At 50.2% G+C, this 11,442-nt stretch overlaps 1 protein-coding gene across 1 annotated transcript in view; it reads left to right on the top strand.

Moving 5' to 3' along the window:
- Window positions 1–264: 264 nt before the first annotated feature.
- The window catches only part of LOC101623813 (docosahexaenoic acid omega-hydroxylase CYP4F3), a 14,781-nt gene continuing 3,603 nt past the window's right edge, over window positions 265–11,442 (top strand). The window contains exons 1-9 of the mRNA XM_004688207.2: window positions 265–337; window positions 681–879; window positions 4,801–4,945; window positions 5,966–6,019; window positions 6,111–6,238; window positions 8,989–9,110; window positions 9,891–10,161; window positions 11,097–11,163; window positions 11,335–11,442. Of these exons, the coding sequence (XP_004688264.1) occupies window positions 682–879; window positions 4,801–4,945; window positions 5,966–6,019; window positions 6,111–6,238; window positions 8,989–9,110; window positions 9,891–10,161; window positions 11,097–11,163; window positions 11,335–11,442 (1,093 nt within the window). The 5' untranslated portion in view covers window positions 265–337; window position 681. The remainder of the gene's footprint in view (window positions 338–680; window positions 880–4,800; window positions 4,946–5,965; window positions 6,020–6,110; window positions 6,239–8,988; window positions 9,111–9,890; window positions 10,162–11,096; window positions 11,164–11,334) is intronic.

The raw sequence follows: 11,442 nt of genomic DNA, 5'->3' as shown, positions 1-11,442 counted from the left end.
ATAGGGGTTGCTGTAAACTTGGGGGTCCTGAATCATTTTTGTTGCCCCCCACAGCTGCCCCCAAGCCCACAGAAGAGGTTCTGAGTCCTGCAGATCCACTGCCCAGCCCATGTGACCCTGGGCTAGTTCATCAGCCTCTTTTGACAACACTGCAGCCCCATCCCCCCTCTATTTGGATGGCTGCCCAATGGGGAGGAGACAGTCTGTCTTGTGGGGATTGGCTGGCTTAGCTCAGTGCTGCCAGGAGGGACAGGGCAAAGACAGTCAGGGGCCAAGGACAGAGACTTCCCAAGAGGAGGGGAGAGGAGGCTGTGTGGACAAGCCGGTCCAGCAGAAGGTGCGAGCCTGGAGGCAGAGGGGATGGGCTCCTGGCCCAGGGTGGGGAAGGACGCTGCCCAAGGCAGGGGTGACCTGGGAGCGAGCTGACCTGGGAGAGGTGTGGGCATGTGGGTGATTCTGTCTCCCTCCATCTCTCTGTACCTCTTCTGGAGTTCCTAGTGCCTCCCTCCCCTCTCTGATCCCCAGTTTGCCTCTCTCTGTGACCCTCCTTGTCCCTGTTCCTCAGTCCATTGGCCCTTGCCCTCATTACTTTGGGACTGACCCCATCTCTGCCTCTGAGCTCACCGTTGCAAGGCCTGTCCAGCCCTAGGTGCTCACCCTCTGCCCTGTGCGCCCCACAGGATGCCGCAGCTGAGCCTGTCCTGGCTGGGGTTCGGGTTCCTGTCGGCCTCCCCATGGCAGCTCCTGCTGCTGTTGGGGGGCTCCTGGCTCCTAGCCCGAGTGCTGGCCCGGATCTATGCCTTCTATGACAACTGCTGCCGCCTGCGGTGTTTCCCAGAGCCCCCCAGGAGAAACTGGTTCTTGGGTCACCTGGGCCTGGTGAGTGTGGTGGCAGGGTGGATGGACTTCCTGCGGGGTCAGAGTGGCACTTGGTGAGCTGTGGGTGGGGTTTAGGGTCCTTGGGTAGCAGAGACGCAAAGGAGGCTTCAGGGACAGCTCTCCTCTCACTCACCTCCCACCCCAGGCCTTTCCCATGCTTTGACCTCCCACACCTAGCTGACTCAGTATCATTCCTTGCCCTTCCTCCCTGCACTAATGCAACACTGAAGGCCTGCACAGAGCAGACCTCTGGGACCTCCAGTCTCCATTATTAGACTTGAGCCCACATCCAAGGTGCTGTCCAGGGTCCCCGATTTGTATCTTTTTGGTTCCTCATGCCTGGCCTGTGGGCTGTAGTTTCCCACAGGAATTCACTCTGCCCTCCCTGTCCCCCCACATCAGAGCCCATGCAGCCCCCCCCCCACCTCTTTCCCATGCCTGGACACTTTCCTCTTCTATTACTTGCTAACCCTGCCTCCTCCCCCATGATGTCTCAATGAGTCCATTGCCCAACTTGGATAAAGTTGATCACCTGCTTCCCCTTTAATAGAGCTTCTTTGACTCCTTTGACTCCCATGCCCCAGACCTTGACGTCTGTATTGGTCCTGTTCATGCTGAATCAAATTACCAGTCGTCCAATTACTACTTGTCCTATCGACTTGGTGGCAGCTCTGAGGGGTGAAAGCGCTATCTATAACGCCTGGGACTTTCGGACACCAAGCACGCTGAGTGCTGAGCTGTGTGTTATGGCAAAATTCAAATGAGGACATTCTAAGCACATCCCGAAGGTTTTCTGAGATCCCAGGTCTGGAACAGCCTCAGAAAGCTGTGGAGGCAGTAGGAATGTTGTAACTACTGCAATGCTACCACCTATTCTAAGGGGTTGGTCATGGGGGCTGGTCTTGCTCATTCTCTTCTCCAGTCTCCCTTGCAGCTTGACTTCGACTAAGTTACCTTTCCTCTCTCGACCAATCTCATCAAGTGGTTTGAATCTTCAGGGTCCTGGGTGGGCAGGGACCAGCCTCAAAGGCAGAAGTAACGGACACTCACCTGCCCAGAGCATCTGGTGGTATCTGTCAGTCTCAGAGGGGGTCTCCCAAGGCCCTGGAGGGGCTGCCTCCACTAGAGGGCCCCCCTTCCTCTTTTGGGCGCATGGGATCCTATCCTTTATTTGTAAATGGTACAACTGATGGGTGTGCCCAGAGATGCTGAAGGAGCAGATAAATGTGATGCTGCAGGGGAGGGGGGAGGAAACACCACCAGGCTGGTAAAAGGGGCTCACACTCAGTTGGGAGCCACCTTCTAAGTATGGTCAGAGTTCACCTTTGTTTCCCCGTGTCAGCTGGGTCCAGCAGGTCTCAGGTCTGCAACCCCTTCACCATATGGGGAAACAGGCCATGTGAGAACATGAAAGGATGTGGGACCACCTCCCAGGGACCGCCTCCTGGGGCTGCCCCCAAGGCTGGAACCTCTCCCAGGATGAGAAAAATCTGTCTTCTTGAGTCCGATTCAGCCACCCTGTATGGAGAGGGTGATTTCTCCCTGAGCTCTGTGATATACCCTTGAGGCTTAGAGAGACACCCAGGGTCTGTACCCTGAGAGGAGATGGGCAGGAGGAAACAGGTCTCCCCTACCTGTGCAGACTCTGGATATGCTGTTCCCTGCAGAGGCTGAAGGGGGCGCAGCCACGGTTCTTTCTGGGGAGTGATGGACTCTGCCCTGCTTGCAGATCCACCCCACGGAGCAGGGATTGAGGAACATAACTCAGATGGTGACAACCTTCCAGCAGGGGTTTATGCTCTGGCTGGGCCCTATTCTCCCCATCATCACCCTCTGCCACCCTGACATGGTCCGGTCTATCACCAATGCTTCAGGTACCCATGCAGAACTTGTGGTGGTGGGCACTGTGGCACACCCAAAAGCTTCCAGTTCACCTATTCCCAGCTTTGTGACCCTTCTGAAGGACCCTGGCTCCTCCTCTCCTCTTCTCTTTCAACCATTTTCTTTCATGTATTCACCAACCTCCAGCTCACTGTCTCTTCTTTGCTCCCACTGCAATCTGTTCCCCTATAGTGAGTGTCCTGGGAGAAACTGGGGCCCTGAGAGGCCCCAGTCCAATGTCTTGGAGAAACCCTCAATATTGAACAGAGAGATTATCAACCTGGTGTGATCAGGAGTTGGCCAGAGGAAGCTGGGCTGGGACTACCCAGAGAAGCAAGGTTTCTGTTGGGGTAGGCTGGAAGTCTTCCTGGAGGAGGAGTCGCAGGAACTGTTTCTGTAGTAATGAACACACATTTTTTTAAAAGACTTATTTATTTGTGCATACAGAACTGGGGTATAGGCCAGAGGCTCAGGGGCGGTGAGAGGCTTCACCAGAGACAGAGTGAGGAACAGAACATGCAGATCGAGGAAGTACACTGCTAAGGGGAGCAGCGGGCGGGTCAGGAGAGGTCTGCCACACCATGTGGTCTCCTCCCGGCCAGGCGGAAATCGAACTCATGCGGAAGCGGCTTTAGATTCTCAGTGCTGTGCTTTAACCCGCTGCGCCACCAGGGAGGGCCCCTGAACACACTTTTTTTTTTTTTAAAGATTTATTTATTTATTCATATGGAACTGGGGTACAGGCCAGAGATGCGGAGGGTGAGAGGATTCACCAGAGACAGAGTGGGGAGCAGAACAGGCAGATTGATGAAGTACACTGCTGAGGGGAGCAGCGGGCGGGTCAGGAGAGGTCTGCCACGCCATGTGAATCTCCTCCGGGGCAGGTGGGGATCGAACTCATGCAGAAGTGGCTTAAGCTTCTTAGTGCTGTGCTTTAACCCACTGCTCCACCAGGAAGGGCCCCTGAACACATATTTTTAAAGTAGGGGTAGAGAGGTCAGGTATGCTGCTGGCATTCCAGATCTCCTGTTACCCAGCCCTCATTCTCACCCAGTCTCATGCCCAGAGCAATAAGGGCTTTTGACTGGTGGCCAATCTGGGCTGCTGTTTCCATGATGTCTACCTCTGGCGGGTCAGTTCCTTTTACCCCCGCCTGTGACTCATTCACATCAAGTTCATTGTGCCAGATATCTCCTCATTCTCCTCAGGGAGACCCTACTCTAGCTGCATTCCCTTCCCTTGCCCTTTGCACCTCCCACACCCAGAGATACAAAGCTGAGAAAGGGAATAGACAGAGTCTGACAGATGCCTTGGCACCCAAATCCAAAATGTTGGGCGACTCTGGGAAGCTCCCTGGACCTTTTACTGCCAAGGTCTGTTACAGCTTAAGTGGTAGAAATCCAACACGGTATGGTCTAAGCAAAGAAAGTGAATCAAGGAAATCAAATGATTGTGGTCCAGGAAGGGTCCTCTTCAGGCACGGCTGGTTCCAGGTGTCAAGCAATGTCTCCAGGAATCTGTCATAAGTGAACTCATTCCCAGTATTTCCAAGAAACAGTGCAGGATTTCCTTTAGTTTGCCTGGCCCGGTGATAGGATCAGACACTGTCTAGTCAGGGTAAGCAAGGGGTTCTCAGAGCTTTATTTTGGGGCCTCAACGAATTCGATGGCAAAGACTCAGGTCTTGAATTCAGACAGACGGGGCCTTTTGTATCAGGGCTGCCTCTTAAAATCTGTTGGACTGTGGAAGAGTGATTTGTCATCCAGAGTCTGTTTCCTTATCTGGAAAAGGGGGCTAGAAGCCAAGGGAATGTGGTATTCAGGATCCAGATTCAAAGAGATGCTTTTGGTCCCTGCATAGCAGGAACCCAACTGTTATGTGTGAAGGGCATGAGAAACAATGCGGGGGGGGGGGGGGGTTGAAACAGAGGACAGGTGGCTGGAGAGGATTCATGGGCTTGGGCCTCGGTCTTCGTTCTGTAGGTCCTGCCCTCTGATCGCCTGGAAGACTGTGAACTGAGTTCTCTTTGTTCCTCTCCAGATTCGGAGCTCAGAGGAAGGTCTCCTGTACACACAGGGCTTGGCGAGCACCTATGGGGATGTGTGTTGCTGGTGGGTGGGGCCCTGGCATGCGGTCATTCGCATCTTCCACCCCACCTTCATCAGGCCCGTGCTCTTTGCTTCAGGTATTCATCCCTGGCCATAGCTTGCCCCCTGCTGAGGTCTCTGTGTTGCTTCCAGCTGGCAGGTGATGTGAGAGCAGATGGGAGGGCTGTGGTGGGGACACCACTGTCTGTCTCGCCAAAGCTCCTCCCTGCCCAACTTCATGTCCCCTCATGCGGAGGGTGATGGCTACTTGTATGGTCACATCTGTCATATTGGTGTTTCCAAGAGGGCTCTGGTGAGGGCTCTTATGTTGTTACACTCGGTCACACCTGGTATATGTTTAAACTGGGATCCAAGGGAAATGGCTCAGTCAGGGGGCTCTGCTGGTGCCCAGGACATCTGAGGTACACCGGGGCCAGTCTGGTTATCATCTGAGATGCCATTTGAAATTGTCTGAGTCATGGTTTGGGTTTGTCTGAGGTCTGGGAACCAAACTTGCTCTGAAAAATGCCAGGACTTTATGTGTGTCTTGTTGGAGGCAGGTCTTGGCATCTGTGGCATGCCTAGAGCCCAGTCCAGCTCACACACAGCATACATCTAGAATGTTAATGTTATATTTAAGTGTGTCTGTGACAGGTCTGTGGGATATGCTGGTGGTCCCAGCCCGTGCTAGTGCTGCTGTGTCATGTCAGTGCATGTGAACACATGTTGGGTCCATGTCGGATGTCCCAGGAGCATCTGCTTGCTGTGCAGACACAGTATCCCAGATCCCTGTGAAGGTACTTTGTAGATGGTGTGCTTTGCTGTGTGTCTAGAACATGTTGAGGCATGAGGAAACCACGCCGGGGCTGCCGAGGTGTGTTGTGATGTTGGGGTGTAGCTAAGCATGAAGGGGTGTATCTGTGGCTCTGCCTTTGCTCGACTCTGTGCTGCAGCCTGGTCTGGCCCTCCCCTCCCTGCTCCTCCCTGTTTATGCTGTCCTGTGCACCATCCCTCTATGCTGGGCTTGTATGGGGAGTGCAGACTCTGGCTGGGGCCTCCATCCTCCCACGAGCCCCTCTTCCCTCCCCATGGACCCTGATGGTCTTCATTCATGTCAGCGGACATCGCCCCCAAGGATGTGCTCTTCTACAACTTTCTGAAGCCCTGGCTGGGTGAGTAACTGCGAGTGAGGGGTTTGGAGACAACCTCGAGGGGAGGGCACGGGGGAGGGCACTGCCCTTGCCCACTCCTTGCCTTCACTAGGGGAAGGGCTCCTGCTAAGTGCTGGTGACAAGTGGGGTCACCACCGCCGCCTGCTGACACCTGCCTTCCACTTCAACATCCTGAAGCCCTACGTGAAGATCTTCAGTGACTGTGTGAATGTCATGCATGTGAGTCTCCTGAGCCCACAGTCCCAGCTGGAGCCTCGGGGATGATGGGGCTCAATGATCAGGATTCTGACTCTCCTGGGGATGGTTGCTCTTCCTTTGGGAAACTTGGTTTCCCCAGATGAAATGGGAATAACACCATGGAGCTTTGCCTCTGGCACACAGTGGGTGTGAAGAAGGTGCTAGTTTCTGTTTCCCTCCCTGAGCTGAGTGGAGAAGCCAGAGGTAATGACTTGGATGAGGGTGTGAAGCCACGTCCCTGGGGTCAAGCTCCTGTAATAGCTGGGGAGAGGAAAACCATGGGTAGTTTTGATTGAAGATGCAATTCAAATACACCCACACGAAGGAAAAGGTTACAAGACTTATTACTTAAGATCCTAGAAATGTGGGAGGGGAGTGCAATGAGCTGGGGAGAAGTATAGTTCTCTGTTCCTGGTTACCAGAGAGCAAGAGAGCATTAAGTTCCTATTGCTTGTAAACTGGCTAGGGCAAAAATCATTAACTTTTCAAGGATTTGACTCTACGTGGTTATTCTTGTTTATTTGTATGGGAGGAGAGTTTTATTTTTATTTTAAATTATTATCATTGCTTTGTCAATATTTTGACAATATAGTACTTTACTTGTCCATTGTGCCTTCCCCATCTTCTCATTCTTCTCCATCTTCTTCCCTCCATTCTCTCCTCTGGAAAGCCTCAGATCTATGGTCAGTTTTCAAGAGTTATTATTTTTATTTTTTAAATTTTATTTATGCTTACAGAACTGGGGTACAGGCCAGAGGTGGGGTAGGTGAGAGGATTCACCAGACACATGGTGGGGAGCAGAACAGGCAGATGGACTGAAATACACTGCTGAGGGGAGCAGTGGTTGTGTCAGGAGAGGTCTGCCGCGCCATGTGGGTCAGCTCCATGTGGATCGAACTCGTGCTGCAGTGGCTTCAGAGAGCTTCATAATGTGGTGTTTTAACCCATTGCACCACCAGGGAGAGCCCTATTTTTTAGTTTCTCTTTGATTTCTCTGTATTCTGCATCTGAAAGAAACCATCCAGTGTTTGTCTTTCTCCTCTTTCTGGTTTATTTCACTGAGCAGATCCCCTTCCAGCTCCATCTATGTTGCCACAAATGGCATGAGCTTATCTTTTTGACTGCTGAGTAATATTCCATTGTGTATATGTACCTTATCTTGATTAAGTAGTCATTTTTAAAAGATGGCCCATGAAAACGAATCAGGAATTTATGGTGGGGATGTTAAGCTGGGGTCCTTATCAAATGTCCAGACTCTGGGTGTGACAAGGTTGTCATCTATGAAATGCTCATGGAACAATTGAAAACAAAGCTGTATTTCTCATGATAAAACCTTGGAATACTGAGATGTGGTTGGTAATGATGATGAAAGTTCAGTTGTGGTTCACAACTCATTGGTCTAACACAATAAGTGTTTATCATTTGTGGCAAGTCTCTGAGTCAGTGGCTGGTTCTTCTGCAACTCATGGTGGGTCATTGATCTGTGATCAGCTAAGGGTCATGCAAGCAGCTTTGCAATTCTGGGCTAAGTGCTTCATACATTTGGGGTTTACCTCTCTGTATACTAATCTAGCATGATTTGATGTGGACAACCAGACTTCCCTTATCAGATTCTCTCCCCATACAAGTCATCCCAGGCTTATTCACATGGCAGAGGTAGGGGCCTGAGAGACGGAGAGGAAACTGCCATGCCTTTGAGGCTTATGGTTAGGATCCTCACCTCAGTGTATTGGCCAAAGGAGGTAAAAAGCCGCTAAAGGCCCCTGCACATTCCATCTGGGTATGCCAAACAATAAAAAAATTTTAAAAAGAGCAAGTCCCTAGTGTTCTTACCTGAGCTCCACCTTCTAGTAGAAGGGGGAAACAGACTCCAGCTTTTAATAGAAGATGCAGAAAAATCATGTTGTAAGGTGTTTGGCCACATATAGGGAAGTGGAGAATTGGAGGTAAGAGTTTTGTGGAGTGCCTGGAGTTTTTCTGCATGTACAAACTGACAAGTGAGTCCGTTATTGTTTTGTGATTCTGTTGATACAAGATACTTGGGTCAGAGACAAAAGACAATTTCTTACTCTTGGAACAGCAAGTGACACTTAATTTTTCTTCACTTGTCTTTTTTTTTTTTTTGGCATACCTAGTGGGAATGTGTGGAGGCCTTTAGGGTCCACAGAAGATTGTCACGCTCAAAATATGGGACATTTTCCTAATCACTTTATAACAATAAATTAGATGAAAACTAGCATTTACTAAGCACTCACTTATGACAGAAATGATGCTAATTCCGTGACGTATGTTTTCTCATTTAATTTGTGCAATTCTGCAAGGTACCTCTCCCTGCCACATCCCCAAATTATAGATAATGAAACTTAGTGCTGAGAGGATAGAGAACTTGCCTAATATTACATAACTACCAAGTGACCTAATAATCACTGGGATTCCAATCTGGTTCATCCAACACCAAAGCAGAACATCTTAACTGTTACTGGAGATTTTGAAGGAGGGCAATGGGTTGAGCAAGAGCATAGTGAGTGGAAGAGGCAGATCCAGGTCTGAACTCATATCTTCTGATTCTCAGCCATGGAGTTTTCCTATACAAAAAGTAATAGCTTCCAATTCCAGTGAAGACTGTGGATGGGCCCTGGAGGCAAGCCGGCTGGGTCCGGGGGAGTTTTTTTTCTGGTGTAGAGGCCCAGGGGATGAAGCTTCCAATCCCAGCTATTTCCTTCTCTGTTCAGGCCAAATGGAAGAACCTGGCCTCAGATGGCAGTGCCCGCCTGGACATGTTTGAACACATCAGCCTTATGACCTTGGACAGTCTACAGAAATGTGTCTTCAGCTTTGACAGCAATTGTCAAGAGTGAGTCCTTGCCCAGGGCCTGGGAACATGAGCTACAGCTTCAAGAGAATAGATGGAGAAGGAAGGACCCACAAGGGCAATCAGAAGGGGCTTCCTGGAGGAGGTGGGCCAGAGCTGGAGCTTGAAGAGAAGGGAGGAAAAAGAGAAAAGCAATCCTTTCAGGTAGAAACACCTGACAATGACCAGGAGGCTAGGATGAACTAAGCCTGGGGAGCAGTGAGAAGACATTGTGGAAATAAGGGAAATAAGAGAAATAAGTAGTGATGGAGGAGTAGGTAGGCGTAAGTAGCTAAGAGCCTTTAAAAGTCAGACAGAAGGATATGAACTTTATTCCAAGTCTTCCAGGGAGCCATGGAAAATAATTGAGTGGATGCAGGATGTGGTCAAGGCTGTCTTGACTTTTTACTCAAGGGAAGACTGTGTTATAGACAGTGGATTGTGTTGACACTGGATTCAAGGTGATGAGGGGAGGGGTTGGACCCATGGCCAGTTCAAGAATCTGAATTATGTGAACAGTTTTGGGACGGAGAAGGGGCAGGACTGGATACTGTGTAGAGAGAGAAGAGCATGATGCCCAAGCTGTGCGTTGGGTGTGACATAGAGGCAGCTCAGAGAGAGGGGTGCAAGGAGAGAGGAAGCCTAGAGTCACATCTCCTGGCTCATTCTCTCTCTGCATCTATGAGACCATTTGTTGCTGGATACTGAAGGAAGTTCCTGGTGAAAGGTGCTCCTCTAGCTCAGGTGAGGTAAACTGTTGCCTTTTGTGCTCTCATCCTGTAGGAAGCCCAGTGAATACATTGCTGCCATCTTGGAGCTCAGTGCTCTTGTGGCAAAACGGCACCAACAGATCTTGCTGCACGTGGACTTTCTGTACTATCTCACTCCCTATGGGCAGCGCTTCCGCAGGGCCTGCCGCCTGGTACACAACTTCACAGACGCAGTCATCCAGGAGCGTCGTCGTACTCTCCCCACTCAGGGTGTTGATGAATTCCTCAGGGCTAAGGCGAAAACCAAAACATTAGACTTCATTGATGTGCTCCTGTTGACCAAGGTAGGATCTGAACTCAAAAGGTAAAGTAGATGTTGACTTCATATATTGGATCCAAGAAATTGAACTTGATGCTACTGGTACTGGAAAGGTGCTTGAGGAAGGGAGGGATTATTTAGGGATAAATTTTGGAGAAACTGTTGAATGCAGCCTGAAGGGGACTGCTAAGTCTGAAATTATGTAGGACCTGAGGTTTTACTCCATTTCCAAGTAAACATGTTAGTATCTATCAATTATCAATTAACCAATCAATCATCTATTTCCATTTATTTCTCACAGATGTAGTCATAGAGTTACAGCTTTGGTTCCCCACTTTAAAATTCCTCTGAATCCTACATTACACCTTAGCCTGCACATGTGGTCATACCTGTATCACAGGAGCAGTCTTATTGAAACATTATTAATCTTGGGACTTACGGAAGACCCCTCTGAACTGTCTTCCCTACAGGGAGTGGAGAAAAAGAAGAGAGAGAAAGAGAGAAATTGGTCTCTAGTAACCTCCTCAGTGAGAAGGCGATGCCTACAGGTTCTATAGGTCTAAAACTCACCCCTTATCTGCTAAGGATAAGGAAGCTCTGGATGTACCTCCTTGGAATATAGGCAGATGACACAGGAGTAACTCTCAACCTCTAACTTCCAAGCAAAGTTGCCATTCAGTCATCCTTTAATGCAGGCTGCAACTAACTTTTTTCTCAGAAAGTCTCATAGATGCATGAAAGTATTAATGGACCATTGATTCTGCATATCAGGAACAAAACAGAAGGCAAGAAGGCCAAGTGGGAGGCCTGAGGGGTGAGGTCTCTGGTGACAGTGCAGAAGGTGTTTAGGAGAGCAAGGTGGGGTGGATTTCTGGATGGATGATGGAGCATCTGAGATTCAGGTTTGGGTCAGATGCCCTCACAGCCAGTGTGATCTGAGGGATTTTGTTTTCTCTCCAGGATGAAGATGGGAATGCACTGTCAGATGAGGACATCCGAGCAGAGGCTGATACCTTCATGTTTGAGGGTGAGGGTTCTACTGTGGGACTGCAGCTGGGGCAGAGAAGCTCCAATCCAGAGATGTGGTGGGTGGGCCCTGGACCACCCTGTATGCCCCTCTTCCCCAGCCCTGTTGGGACTTAATCTAAGGGAGATGCTGAAGCCGCCTGAGACTCAAACCTGCCTGGCTGTTCCTCAGGCCATGACACCACAGCCAGTGGCCTTTCCTGGGTCCTGTACAACCTCGCGAAGCACCCAGAATACCAGGAGCGCTGCCGGCAGGAGGTGCAAGAGCTCCTGAAGGACC

This window comes from Condylura cristata, unplaced genomic scaffold, assembly GCF_000260355.1.
Source record: "Condylura cristata isolate star-nosed mole 26May11 unplaced genomic scaffold, ConCri1.0 scaffold00024, whole genome shotgun sequence".
Taxonomy (NCBI): Eukaryota; Metazoa; Chordata; class Mammalia; order Eulipotyphla; family Talpidae; genus Condylura; species Condylura cristata.
Note: the sequence above shows the minus strand (reverse complement) of the source record. Positions and strands in the feature narration are given on the sequence as shown.